The 13,108-nt window shown below is 43.6% G+C and overlaps 1 protein-coding gene and 1 non-coding gene across 6 annotated transcripts in view; both read right to left on the reverse strand.

Annotated features, from left to right (window-relative positions):
* NMRK1 (nicotinamide riboside kinase 1) overlaps window positions 1–13,108 on the reverse strand; it is a 45,891-nt gene that overhangs the window by 12,850 nt on the left and 19,933 nt on the right. For 2 of the 5 annotated variants that reach the window (XR_013551849.2, XR_013551848.2), the window contains exons 9-10: window positions 8,179–8,289; window positions 671–1,794 (exon numbers count right to left, since the gene is read on the reverse strand). Coding sequence is in view for 2 of the 5 variants with exons in the window: in XM_060610046.3 (XP_060466029.1) it covers window positions 8,270–8,289 (20 nt within the window). In the remaining 3 variants the exon portion in view is untranslated. Of the gene's footprint in view, window positions 1–670; window positions 1,795–7,922; window positions 8,290–13,108 lie in introns of those variants that run through there. The other 3 variants (XM_060610046.3, XM_060610045.3, XR_009603164.3) reach the window with 2 other exon arrangements.
* On the reverse strand, window positions 10,235–10,351 carry LOC132663967 (small nucleolar RNA SNORA12). The gene has a single exon (XR_009603354.2). It is a non-coding gene; the product is annotated as a small nucleolar RNA SNORA12 (small nucleolar RNA).

Genomic DNA, 13,108 nt, shown 5'->3' on the forward strand with positions numbered 1-13,108 from the left:
GACAGAGTGTCAGCCTCTCATCATGACCCTCATTTTCTCTGGGTCAAATAGAATTTTCATATGTACTTGACAAATATTTGTGGAATGAAGGAGTCAGTGCGTCTGAGTCAGGGGCAAAGGAGGATTTGCAACAGAGTGTGATGGGAGCCACTGCAAATTGTCCCATGGCCAAGGAGTGTTTCATATGAACCGGTTTTGGTCTTCAGTCAGAGCAATGAAGCCAAGAGGAAAATTCAAGAGAAAGCAGTGAAGATGAATCTTTCTTGCTCATTTCTATGTTAGGAGAAGAAAACCAGATTTTCCTAATGATGGGGATGCCCATCCGAACTTCCAATGGCCTAAAAGCGAGGGCTCTTACAGTGCATCACGGAGGGAAGAATGCAGTTTAGCTGATGCAAAGCCAGTGGGTTATAATTACACGTTAAATATTTATATTTCCCAATAAAACAGAGGTTTTCAACTGCACCTCAAATTCATCTACCAGAGCTTTAAAACCTACAGACGCCCGGGACTCATCTCAAGTGATTCGGATGTATTATTCAAAATGTCTTCGGTGGAAAGTGGCAGAAATGCTTCGCAAATCGGCCTCAGCCAACAATTTGGAGTAGGTTGTGGGCTGCATAACGAATTGCCCAGTTACCCAAAATGCAGCAGCTTAAATCACAGTTACCTTGCTCGGTTACCGTGGATCTGGATTTTAGGAGTGGCTTCGCTGGTGGTTCTGCCTCAGAGTCTCTGATGAAGTTGAAATCAAGCTGTCGGTTGGGCTTTGGTCACCTAAAGGCTTGACCGGTGTTGGAAGACCCATTTCCGAGGTGGCTCGGCTACGTGGCGGGCAAGCTGGCGCTGGCACTTGGCAGGTGGCCCTATTTTGCCACCTGGGCTTTTACATAGGGCCACTCGAATGTTCTCAGAACACGTTGGGTGGTTTTCCCCCAGATCAAGAAATCTGAGAGAGCAAGGCAGAAACAGCTGGATGCAATCTTATGGCTGGGATCAGGGTTCGTTTGAGCAGGAGGAGGAGGATGGTATTTATCTACTGTTGCAAAAGCTGAGGACCCTTGTATAGAGCTGTGGGGCCTAGAGCAAACATACCATATGTTCCATTCGTTCTTTATAGGGCACAATGATTAAAATTAGAATCAGATGGAGGCTTGAAGAGGAAAGAATAATAATTTTTAAAAACCCAAGGGTTATGTGTGACTTGCCTCTAGCCTTGGTTTTCATCTGTCGTAATAATCTTTAACACGTTAGCATTTGCAGAGCCCTTTAGATTCCATCAGATGGTTTTCTAACATTCTATTTATCTCAAGAACGATCTTGTAGGATGGAGTCAAGAGGGCCGGGACTGGAAGACGGAGCTAATAACGGTGAACACCCACCAGCTGCCAGGCATTTGACTGGATGCTTCATATTCATTAACCCTTTTAGCCAGATACCGCGAGGTGGGGATGAACAACTTCAATTGTGAGGAGGCCTCGCCTCCTTGGGCTCAGAGAAGTTAAAGGGCACGGCCAGGCTCGAGCATCAGAGCTGGAAGGAGAACCCGGGTATTACTACCCATCGTCCCATGTGCTTTCCGGGCTTTTCGGGCTTCTTCACTCTTCAGCATGACTGACCACCGCTGCCACTTCCTCCATGTGCCACATCCTTGAATTAATCTTCATTGTTGGCCACACGGGACCCCCAAAAGACAGACAGCCCTGTAACTGCGGGCCCACACTCACTGTACCCTGAGAATGACAACAGCTTTTTGTTTTGTTTTGCTTTGGTGAGCACTTCAATATAGGCCTACTGGAAAGAAAAAAAAGAGGACAGAAGAAAATATGTTGGGTTGGAAAAGAAATCAAGTTCACAATTTATACTGGAATAAATCCAATTCTCTGGGAATATCTCCCTTTGTTTGATTTTTATTAAAAACCTGGCCCCGGTGCAGACTACGTCAGTGGCCTCAAGTAACAACTCGGCATCTCCTTTTCCTTTGTTGTCAAGAGGGGTAATACTTCTTAAGGTTGGTCTAAGTTTCACGAATGTGTAAGGATAGTTGGCATGAAAAGGTGGGAAGCATTTTGTGTTCTTACATGTGTTTGGGAGATATAAATGATTTTCATTTTCAGGCTGTAAACATCATCTCTATTGCTAGTGACCTCAAACTTTCTAAATGCTCTTACAGTTTACAAATATGCCCCAATGTGAACTGAGTCAAGGTTTCCAACTGCAGGTACATATTGCTTCTCCGTGTTGTTTGCAGTTTACTAGAAGCAGTAATAATAATAATACCTGTGATTTTCCAATATAGACGTCAACTCTTCCATCAAATAACTTTGCTATTTCTGGAGATTAGCTGGGCAAATATGTCCTCAATCCAGTATTGTCAGGGTGACCCCAGGAAAGAGCTCCTTTTCTGAACCCTGTAACACCTCTGCTTCCTTAAGAATCACATCAAAAGAGAGGACTGGAGAGCCTCCTATTTTACATGCCCCACACATCCTGGCATCCAGAACACTCAACCAGTCATATCTTCAGTGAAGTCTTACTCCTTCACCCCCTCATTCCACCCTATCAATCAGAAAGTCAGTCATTCCTGATATGGTAGAGTGTAGCGGTTAAGAGCATGAACTTGGAAATCAAATCTGAATCTGGCTCTGGCACACTACCTGTGTGGCAATGCGCAGTTACTCAATCTCTTTGTGCCTCAATTTCTTCATATGAAAAATACCATCTTCTAATAGGGGTCTAATGGGTATTAAATGAGAAAAATAGGTAGGGCACTTAGAATAATACCTGGTTAAATGGCCAGCACCCCACAGGTGATAGCTATGTTTATTATTGCACGTATTTTTCCTAAAGCTGGGTTACCTCCTAAGAACTTTAAGAGTCAGGCAAATACCTGCTTAACCAGGGAGCCCAATAAACATCTACATACTGCCTACTGTGATTAGTATTATTGGACCAGACAGAGAAGTCATGAAGATCAGCATAGACCTAAACTAAATAGCTTCAAGTGCTGTTGTCATCAATCCCTGATGCCCTTGTGCCTTCTTCTACCACATCCTGCATTTGTAGAACAGGAAGAGGGACGAAAAGTGAACACTAGGATGAGCAGGTCCCACCAGGGTGCCTTCTGGATGTGTCCTTTGCCCAGAGAGAGAGATAGCAGCAACCCACTTATGGAGAGAAGTTCAAGGAGTGTGTTGAACATAGTGTTTTGCACTGGGTAGTGCAGAAGGAGAAGATCCCAGGCATTCTCCTGCCAGCCGACTATTGTGTTGACTTCTGTGATAGAATAAGCATAAAATGTTTCAGAGTTAGAAGGCTACTCTGATTGGCTCTTGGATTTTAAACTGTGAAGCCCTTTCACAGTGGGTAGCCAAGAGCAGTGGCAGTGTGATTGCAAACTAAGTGTAATGACAATAGTAAGCCAGGTCACAAAGTTCCGGGACTAGCCTTACAGTACAGTATAGTATGGTGGTTAAGAGCTCACGACTTGGGTTCCAAACCTGGTTCCAACAAGTGTTAGCTGTGTAACTTTGGTAGTTATCTTACCTCTCAAAACTTCATATTTATGTGGCCACTAATGAGAGCCAAACCTTGTTGGAGAAGGCACTGCCATGGCTCATGAAAGGCAGGAAGGCAGCTATGGTGCCACACTGACAAAACTTGTTAGAAATGCATCCTTCGGGTTTGGGGACCAGCCATCTGTGTTTTCACAAGCCCTCCAAGTGATTCTGGTACGTGCTAAGGCTGGAAAACCACTGCTGTCACAGGAAGTTGTGGGAGCTTGTTGTGCAGGCTTGGAAAGAAGAGTCAATAGGGATTTCTTTATCTGAGTTTTAGTCTCAGTTAAAAAAAGAATGTTTATTGATTTTGAGAGAGAGCGAGAACAAGCATGGGGGAGGGGCAGAGAGAGAGAGGGAGAGAGACAATCCCAAGCTAGCCCCATGCTATCAGCACAGAGCCCAACTTGGGGCTTGAACTCACAAGCTGTGCGATCATGGCCTGAGCTGAAGTCGGGCGCTCAACCGACTGAGCCACCCAGGCGCCCCAACCCTAGTCTCAATTTGTAATTTTGAAGATGACGTATCTTTTTGGGGATCTGGGAGCCAGCAGGGGGCATGGTATTGTGTCTCCACTTCTGCACTGACGGCACGAATGATGACACTGATGGACGCGAACGTATCAGATACTCTCACTTTGGTGAGAAAGTCTGTCTTTGATGTTCTCTTATCTGCAGGCCATGCTCCCTTGATTAGGGCCCTGAACCTGCTTTTGCGATTTCCATCTATTTCTGTATCTGTAAAAAAGGGGTGTGATGCCAGTTCTGCTCCTTCCACAGCCTTGCTTTTCCCTCACTCTCCACCTTGGACGGAGTGTTGGAAGAACAGCTAGAGCCACAGCCTAAGATCAGCACAGCCGGACGGCGGCATGGAGCACGCGCTGGCTGCCCCCCGCTCGTGAGCTGGCTTGCCTCCTTGCCTGGCCTCCACCAACCCAGAACAGAAAGCTTCATGTTTCCCTGACTCAGCCCTCGTCTTCCCGGCCTCCTCGTCTTGCTCTCTTCAAAGCAGAGAGGGCACATGATGTAGTCCGGCGGATGATTTTTCTGTCCTTCTTTGTGTTAACATTAAAAATGTGTGTGCGCGTGCATATTTGAGCGGCATGCGGATTGTGGCCTGGCCCCCGTCCCGCCGCCAGCTAGCTGCATGGGGTTGGGCAGGTCACCAGCTCTGGTTTTAATTTCCATACCGAAATACGGAATGTTGGGCCAGCTGGTGCTGCTCCAGCATTTTAGGATTCGATGTACCACCACAAGCATATCCTTAAAAGGTAACTTGGGTTTGAATCTCGCCCTCTACTGTGACTGTCTGCATATGAGGTCCCTTTTTAATTTCCTCCTGAGATCAAGAACGATGAAACCTTCCTCTAAGTTCACCTAAAGGACTGAGGTTACTCATGCACAGAAGAGTGAAGACTTCAGCAGGTTCGCTCCCTCCAGTATAGAGAGCGAGTGCCTCCTGCAGTAGATACAAAGTCCCATTCACTGCACGGGTAAGAGGAGCTGTAGCCAGAAAGGAGGCACTCGTAGCCTTCATTTCCAATTCCTGATTTATTCCTCACTGAGAGTAGTAAGCAAAAAGACATTTATCTCCTCTCAAAGTGCTTTGAATACTTCCATTTTTAATTTTTTTAACGTTTATTTATTTTTGAGAGAGAGCAAGAGCAGGCAGGGGACGGGTAGAGAGAGAGGGGACAGAGGATCTGAAGCAGGCTCCATGCTGAAAGCGGAGAGCCTGACACGAGGCTTGAACTCACAAACCGTGAGATCATGACTTGAACCGAAGTCGGACGCTTAACCGACTGAGCCACCCAGGCACCCTGCATATTTCCATTTTTAATGTCTGTTAAGGTTTTTCTTTTCCCCTTTAAGATAAAGCCTCTCTCTGACCTACTTCCCCAGGCTGAAATGGGGAGAAAAGTCCCCATTGATTTTCAGTGTGTAATAATTTTCAATCAGCAGGGACATCCCTCTGTGCTGGGGGAAGGGGTGAAGTGGGTATTTCACAAATTCTCGGAAATGATGTTTGAAAAATTGTGTCTACATTTTTATTCTAGAAAAAAATTCCTACTGTTTTGATAACAGGAATTTGGAATTACAGCCATCGGTGGGTTGGGCATCTGACTCTGGCTCAGGTCATGATCTTGCAGTTTGTGAGTTCGAGCCCCGTGTCGGGCTGGCTACTGTCAGCACAGAGCCTGCTTTGGATCCCCTCTCTCTCTCTCCCCCTCTCTGCCCCTCCCCTGCTCATGCTTTCTCAAAAATAAGAAACATTAAAAAGAAAAAGATAAAGAAAAAAAAGATTGTGGCAGGCACTTTCGATTTCTCACCTGTTCCCTCCTCCTTCCTTGCTGAAAGAGGCTTGATTTTGTTCCCGTGGCAGCATTCCCAGACAATGAATCATAATTGGTTCAAATGTGACATGACACCCTCTATCTAGCCTCCCTTTGCAGTGAGAAGTGGCCACGTGAGCCAGTTCCGGCTCCAGGGACATACGAAGTCTGCAGGGGACACTGTTGGGTGACTCTGGAAGGCACGTGGCCACCTGTGTGTGCCTCCCGACACCATCGTCCTTCTTGGTTACTGACACTATCTTGGGAGTTTCCAATGCTTCCCTGTGACCTCCTGGTGATAGGTCCACAAGTCCAGGGTGGAAAACCCTGGCTTTTTTTCTCCTGACATTTTTGAGTCGCTGCAAAAGCGAGGTGCCATATAAAATATGACACCCATATAAAATATGACACCCAGGGATTTATTTATACTAAAGTTATTGATAAAGAGCTACAGTTTACCTGAAATTCAAATTTACCTGTGCGTCCTCTAATTTTGTTGTTTTTTCCCCCTAAATCTGACAACTCGATGTGCAAACCCTAGACTGCCTGCCTTAAACTTTCTTCTTTTGTAAAAATAAATAAATAAATAAATAAATAAAATAAATCCCAATGAGTGTAAGTTACTAGTCCTCGAATAAGATATTGGTTGCATGTGAATCCATTCCTGATGTAATAGGAAGTTATAAAAAGTACCCGCTATTTTTTGTGTGTTCACCATGAGCCAGACACTGTGCTGGTGAGCAGGGGCGTGTCTGTAACTAAGTCACAGAGGTCAGACCTGCCTTCATGGAGCTTCCATGTAGCTGGGGAGATAGCCACTAAATGAGCGGCTGTGTAGGGGGCAGGACAGTTACAATTGGGATGAGTGCTGCGACGGCCAGGTAGGGCGGCTTTGAGAGCGTCTGTGGAGGGAAGGATGAGAGAAGTCCTCCATGAAGCAGGATGTCTGCCTCTGTGGAGGGACAGGCTGGTTGGAGGGAAAGGCTGTGGCACTTGCTCCGAGTGTCGGGAACAGCCTGGGTGCCCGCCATGAGGCAGGAAGGGCCCTGGTAAGTTTGAGGGCAGGAGGTCTCAGCACCGAACAGCAATGGACTGAACGATGGGCAATGAGAATAGAGAGGCAGGCACACTGAAGCTAGTTCAGGGAATGCCCTGGGGGCCGTGGGAAGGATTTTGAACATGACCCTTATTCTACGCTACACCCATGCTAAGTACTGTTGATATTCCCCTTTTACAAAGAGGAAATGAAGACTTTGAATAGTGTGATCCAAGTCATATAGCTATTAGGTGGAAGAACTGCCAGGATTTGTTTTTTTGTTCTTTTTTGTTGTTTTGTGTAGTACGTGTGACCAAAAAAACCCCTTCCCTAATTGCCACTGAGGACAAGCTAGTTAGAAATATAGAAATAATGAGAGCTGATCAAATGAGTTACAGTTAAAGTTAGTGTAACAATACATTTCTATTTGTAAAGACTGAGAGGATTGTGAGCAATCTGTTTGTTAAAAAAACAAGAGGTTGATCAGTATAATACATGATTTAAATTCCAGTATTTAAAGAGACCTCAAAACATTATAGAATTCAGATCTCCTGTCTCTTCCTTTCAATCAAAGGTACTACTTATCATCTAAGTAACTGTAACTGATTTCTGGGACTTCAAACCACTGGTTTGACAAAACCAAAATAAAACAGAAAATATGCCATTTGTAACAAAGTAGCAATACAAGAGACACAGCGACCCAGTGGTTTTACACATATGCAAGGAACAGGAAAAGCAGCCACAGCGACAGAACCCACACAAAAAAGACATTGCAGCAAACTGTTGATGCGCTCAATGTGACTGCTACTCCTGGTAAAGCCTTCATTTGCAGGAAATAGGCATCGGTATTGGATGGTAATGAAGATTATAAAAAAATTAAAAATAGAAAAATATCAGCATGCTTTAGGTAAATCCTTTGCGATCCTTGGATGTGTGTGTATCTCTATACACACATTGCACACATATATACCTACACACACACAGACACACACAAACATAATGGATTACATCTCTACTGGATTGTGATGTAAACCTTATTTCGTACTTGGTCCTATTTGGAAAAGTTTGATGATCATTGGTCTAGAGGAACTGACTCGTTAGTGAGCTAATGCTGTATCTCTGCACTCCTTGGAGCGAGAACAACTCATCAAGGTACATTCCCGTCCAGTGGCACGGATCCCTATTTACTGTTCCTCACGTGGCGGAAATCATATGTGGTAACACAAACGAACGAACTACAGCTGTCATCATACCAAAGTACATATTGTATCTTCGTGCAGGTTCTTGAATAGAGGCCTTCTAGTTTCCTAATTCATCCCCCGAAGGGTTCAGTGCACTCCATCTTTACGTTGTCACGTGCAAACCTTGGGAACAAATACAAGCAGAAGAGAAATGAATAGAGAATTCCAATTTCCATTTTATTAAATCTTTACACTATCAACAGTAAATCTTAACGTTAACGTCACAGGGATTCTGGGACCAGAAATGCTGGTTTTCCACAAAGAACTAAATAGAGGCCAAGTCTCATTCTTTTAATCCTTGATTAAATTTAAGCCTATCTGAAGATATCAGATACCCAATATCATTTGCAATTGGTATAATAATCATTGGCTTAAAAGAATGAAATAGTTTGAAAGTTAGAAGAATATCACAAAGGGTGGCTGGCTGTACTAGAATTATTGTTTTGGAATGTTATCCTTGATTTGGGAAAAGTGTATTGGTACCTTTAATCTTTTTTCATAAACCAAGGAAGCGTATGTGAGCCTGACTTTGGGACTTTGGCTTGAAACTCAATGATAAACCTGTTGTATTTGTGCTACATAGTTTGTGTTGGAAAAACACACATTTTTTGGTGTAGTCATCTCTGAAGTATGTAAATATAAAAATGATTACAGTCTTTGAGCAAGCAAGTGCTACTTCCAAAAAATTTTAATTGTTTTTAATGTTTATTTTTGAAAGAGAGACAGAGACAGAGCATGAACGGGGGAGAGGCAGAGAGAGAGGGAGACACAGAATCCGAAGCAGGCTCCAGGCTCTGAGCTGCCAGCACAGAGCCTGACACAGGACTTGAACTCCCGAACCATGAGAACATGACCTGAGCTGAAGTCGGACGCTTAACTGACTGAGCCACCCAGGTGCCCCTGAAAAATTTTAGTATAATTCAAGAAGAAAAAAACAAGTGATATAGGCAGATATTTTTATAGCACATTATTTGCTAATGTGAAAAACTTACGATGGCACTAAATGTCCAGCAATTGTGAAATGGGTCATTAATCCTATGATAATGTGGACTACTGTATTAGATAATTATACTACTATTACCTTTAATTGGACATATTTTAAATTCAGTGTATAAAAATACCAAAAAGAAAATACACACATTTTATTAAATTTTTATTTTGCAATCTCTTATTCCTTAGATTTGAAATGTAACATAGGACATCTTTCTTCTCCACTGAGATGTCAAAGCCAAGTCTTATAATGCACTTTTTTTTTTTTTTTTTTAGAGAGGGAGAAAGAGCATGTGAGCAGGGGGAGGGGCGGGGGGGCGGAGGGGAGGGAGAGAGAGAGAAGGGGGGGAGAGAGAGAGAGAGAGAGAGAGAGAGAGAGAATTTTAAGCAGACTCTATGCCCAGCACGGAGCCTGACTCAGAGCTTGATCTCACAACCCTGAGGTCATGACCTGAGCCAAAATCAAGAGTCAGACACGTAACTGAGCCACCCAAGTACCCCCTTATAATTCACTTAAAAAAAAAGTTTTTTAAGTTTATTTATTTTGAGAGAAAGAGAGAATGAGTGAGCAGGGGAGGGGCAGAGAGAGAGAGAGGGAGAGAGAGAATCCCAGGCAGGCTCTACGCTGTCAGCACAGAGCCCGACATTGGGCTTGAACTCACCAACTGTGAGATCACGATTTGAGCCGAAACCAAGAGTTGGGCCCTTACCTGACTGAGCCACCCCAGGGCCCCTATAACTCACTTTTAATGAGCAAAACAGAACTCAGCCTTGACTCCTTTCACTGGGAGAGCTGTTTAGTTTTGCTCAGTTTCATTTTATAATAAGCTCTATAAAGCTCCTTAAATAGTAAATACTAATGTAAAAACAGAAAAAAACCATGGCAAGTAACCATGTAACCATGTAAAGAGACTGATGGGAACAGCAAAAATATTGACTGTGTCCTCATTAAAATGGTAACACTGCTGATTGGTGGGAATTTAAGTGATTTTTTTTTTTTACATAAAAACTTTTAAAAAATAATTAATGTGCTTTTATAATGAGATGGAAATACACACTTTTCCCCTTTTTCCTTCCTGAATGTGGGAGCCGATCTCCCGCCAACCTTTTCTAGCTCCTACCCAGTACACGTGGCAGAGTCGGGCTCCTTTGAAAACGTAACAAGTGTGCCAAAAAGAAAACCATTGCCATGAAAATAAACATTCTCAAAAGGACTCTGAACGTTCCGATGGCTAGCCTGCCTTGTCATTGTGAGAATGGGTAACGACTGCATTTTGCCTCAAACACTGAATTTAAATAAGGATTAAATTAGAACTTTATGTTTCTTAACTCTCCTGGGTCATTTGTTTCATTAATAATTAAATTCAATCTCTGTTTCCCTCTCGTTATTATTACTTTACCACAATTATGATTTTATGTTAGAGTGGAAATTGAATTCAGCAGGTTTAGGAGATGTTACGCGAGGCCTGCAGAGTAGTGCTTAGAAACACGGGCAAGGCCTCCCTGCCAGCTCAGCCCCTGACTGTGGGTTAAACCAGGCCACACTGAGGATCCCTCCAGGAGGCTCTGCCAGGGCACCGCGGTTTAAGAACTGGGAAGGGGGGGGGTACTATAAATAATACCAGAACTTACTAAGGCAACTGGAAAAAAAAACAAAACAAAACATAGATCTTAAGAGGTAAGAAAAGCTCATCTACTTTGGACTTTATAGCTTTTTTAACATTCTTTATTTTTTCTCCTACTTAACTTTACCCAATATCTAGGACACAAACGAGATAGCCTTAAAAGGCGAAGTTGAATACTCCTTACAAACCTCTAGGACGTAAGCAAGGGAAAAGGTGGGTGCCACACACGTGGACATGTACTTTCTTGTGGGCTTTCATTGTCCATCAAAACATACCTGTTGTTCTTGGGCCTTGGGACGGATGGCACACGCTGGCGTGTGGTGTGGAACTAGGTGAGGTTTGCCTGAGCTATTTGCTTAAGGCTCCTTTCATCTTTATCAGGAGATGGGCGACAAGGCAACGCCACAGAGTCACTAAAAAATGGAGGTGAGGGGCGCCTGGGGTGGCTCAGCTGGTTGGGTGTCTGACTTCAGCTCAGGTCATGATGTCACGGTTTGTGGATTCGAGCCCTGCATCGGGCTCTGTGCTGACAGCTCAGAGTCTGGAGCCTGTTTCGGATTCTTTGTCTCCCTCTCTCTCTGCCTCTCCCCTGCTCATGCTCTTTCTCTCAAAGATGAATAAACGTTTACAAAAAGAAAAAAAAGAAAAAGAAAAAAAAACAGAAATGGACTTGAGCACTGGCCATTATTAAGAGGATGGAAAGGTATAGGTGTCCAGCAGCTAAAACACCCTGAAGTATCTCACTAGGACCAGAAAGGGAGCTGATAACCCTCAGAAAGAGGCCCTGGCTCAGGGGCTATGATTTATGAAGGCTGAACGCCCCCTTCACCCTACACCTCCTTATAGCCATTCATGTCAGTGCTGAGTTTCCCGGCCTTTCATCCAAGTAACAGATGGCAGAGGTAGTCCGGTATATCTGCCACGGACTGTAAGTTCCACTAGAAGAAACCTTAAAATGCTACTGAAATTTCTTCAAACGGGCTCCTGCCTCCGTGAAGGGCTGAGCCTGAAACCAGGAGTGTGGAGGACCAGTGGGCTGGCTGGCTGGGCTCAGTCCCCTTGTAAGACAGGGATTTACTGAGAACAAAGGAAATCTAATTCTTATTAGAGATGATGACATCTGGACTAGGGTAGTTAAATGCATGTAATATTCTCCACTGCAGGAGTGACTCATACCCACCTCTCTTGAATGAGCATTTTGCATATATTCACCATGAAAACCCTGTTAGTTCAAACAGTTCGAATATAACAGCAGGTAGGTCTAGAGTTTTGTTCTCCCTGCATGCTTTTTCATCCTTCTGGTTTCTACTGCGTGCTCTGCTTTCCCTTTGGGGAATTTCTCCCCCTAAACAAAAGGCCTTAAGAGAGGCATTCAATTACAAGATGTGCGCATGTTCCAGTCCTAGCCAATCAGAGTATGCCATCTCCCTGGCCAAAGTGATTGGGTTAGCACAAGGCATGTGACCCAAGCAGGACCAATCAAAATCTTCCCTGAGAGTTTTTAGCTCGGCTAAAATGTAAAAGTGTTTTTTTCATTTCTTTTTTTTTTTTTGTCCTTTCATATTGGTTTTTTTTTAATATATGAAATTTATTGTCAAATTGGTTTTCATACAACACCCAGTGCTCATCCCAACAGGTGCCCTCCTCAATACCCATCACCCACCCTCCCCTCCCTCCCACCCCCCATCAGCCCTCAGTTTGTTCTCAGTTTTTACGAGTCTCTTATGCTTTGGCTCTCTCCCACTCTAACCTCTTTTTTTTTTTTTTTCCTTCCCCTCCCCCTAAAAGTGCTTTAAAAAAAAACCATTTAAAATAAAGAATTTTAAACACATGCTAAAGCAGTGAGAATCACATATAAACCCCTTGGAACCCAAAACCCAGCTTCAACATTTATCAACTCATGGGAAATCTTGGGAAAGGATTAATGGTCTTTTTCTACTGTTGAGCCTAAGAGGCTGTTCAGCCTAGGAGTATGGTGCTGCCACAGCCATCGTATCTGTCAGTAGAGAGAGTCTGACTTCAAAATAAACCCAAACAGAACGCGGAATTGTGGCAGAGTCTTGAAGATGACATTTGAACCAGCTTGATCCAGCTGAGCCTGAAGCCACCGCTACCCCTGTACTTTCTTTGTGCTTAAACTAGATAAAGGAAAAGTTTCTGGTACTTGCAAAATGTGTCATCTTATATGAACACCTTAAGGAAACATTCAATAAATATTTTTTAACATCTTGTGTTTATTTTTGAAGTATTTGGGAAAATAAATTCATGGGAAATCTTCTAGAAGAATAAAGGAGACGGGGAATTCTTGACATATTAAAATGAGATCA

The sequence above is a fragment of the Panthera onca genome, chromosome D4, assembly GCF_046562875.1.
Source record: "Panthera onca isolate mPanOnc1 chromosome D4, mPanOnc1 haplotype 2, whole genome shotgun sequence".
NCBI lineage: Eukaryota > Metazoa > Chordata > Mammalia > Carnivora > Felidae > Panthera > Panthera onca.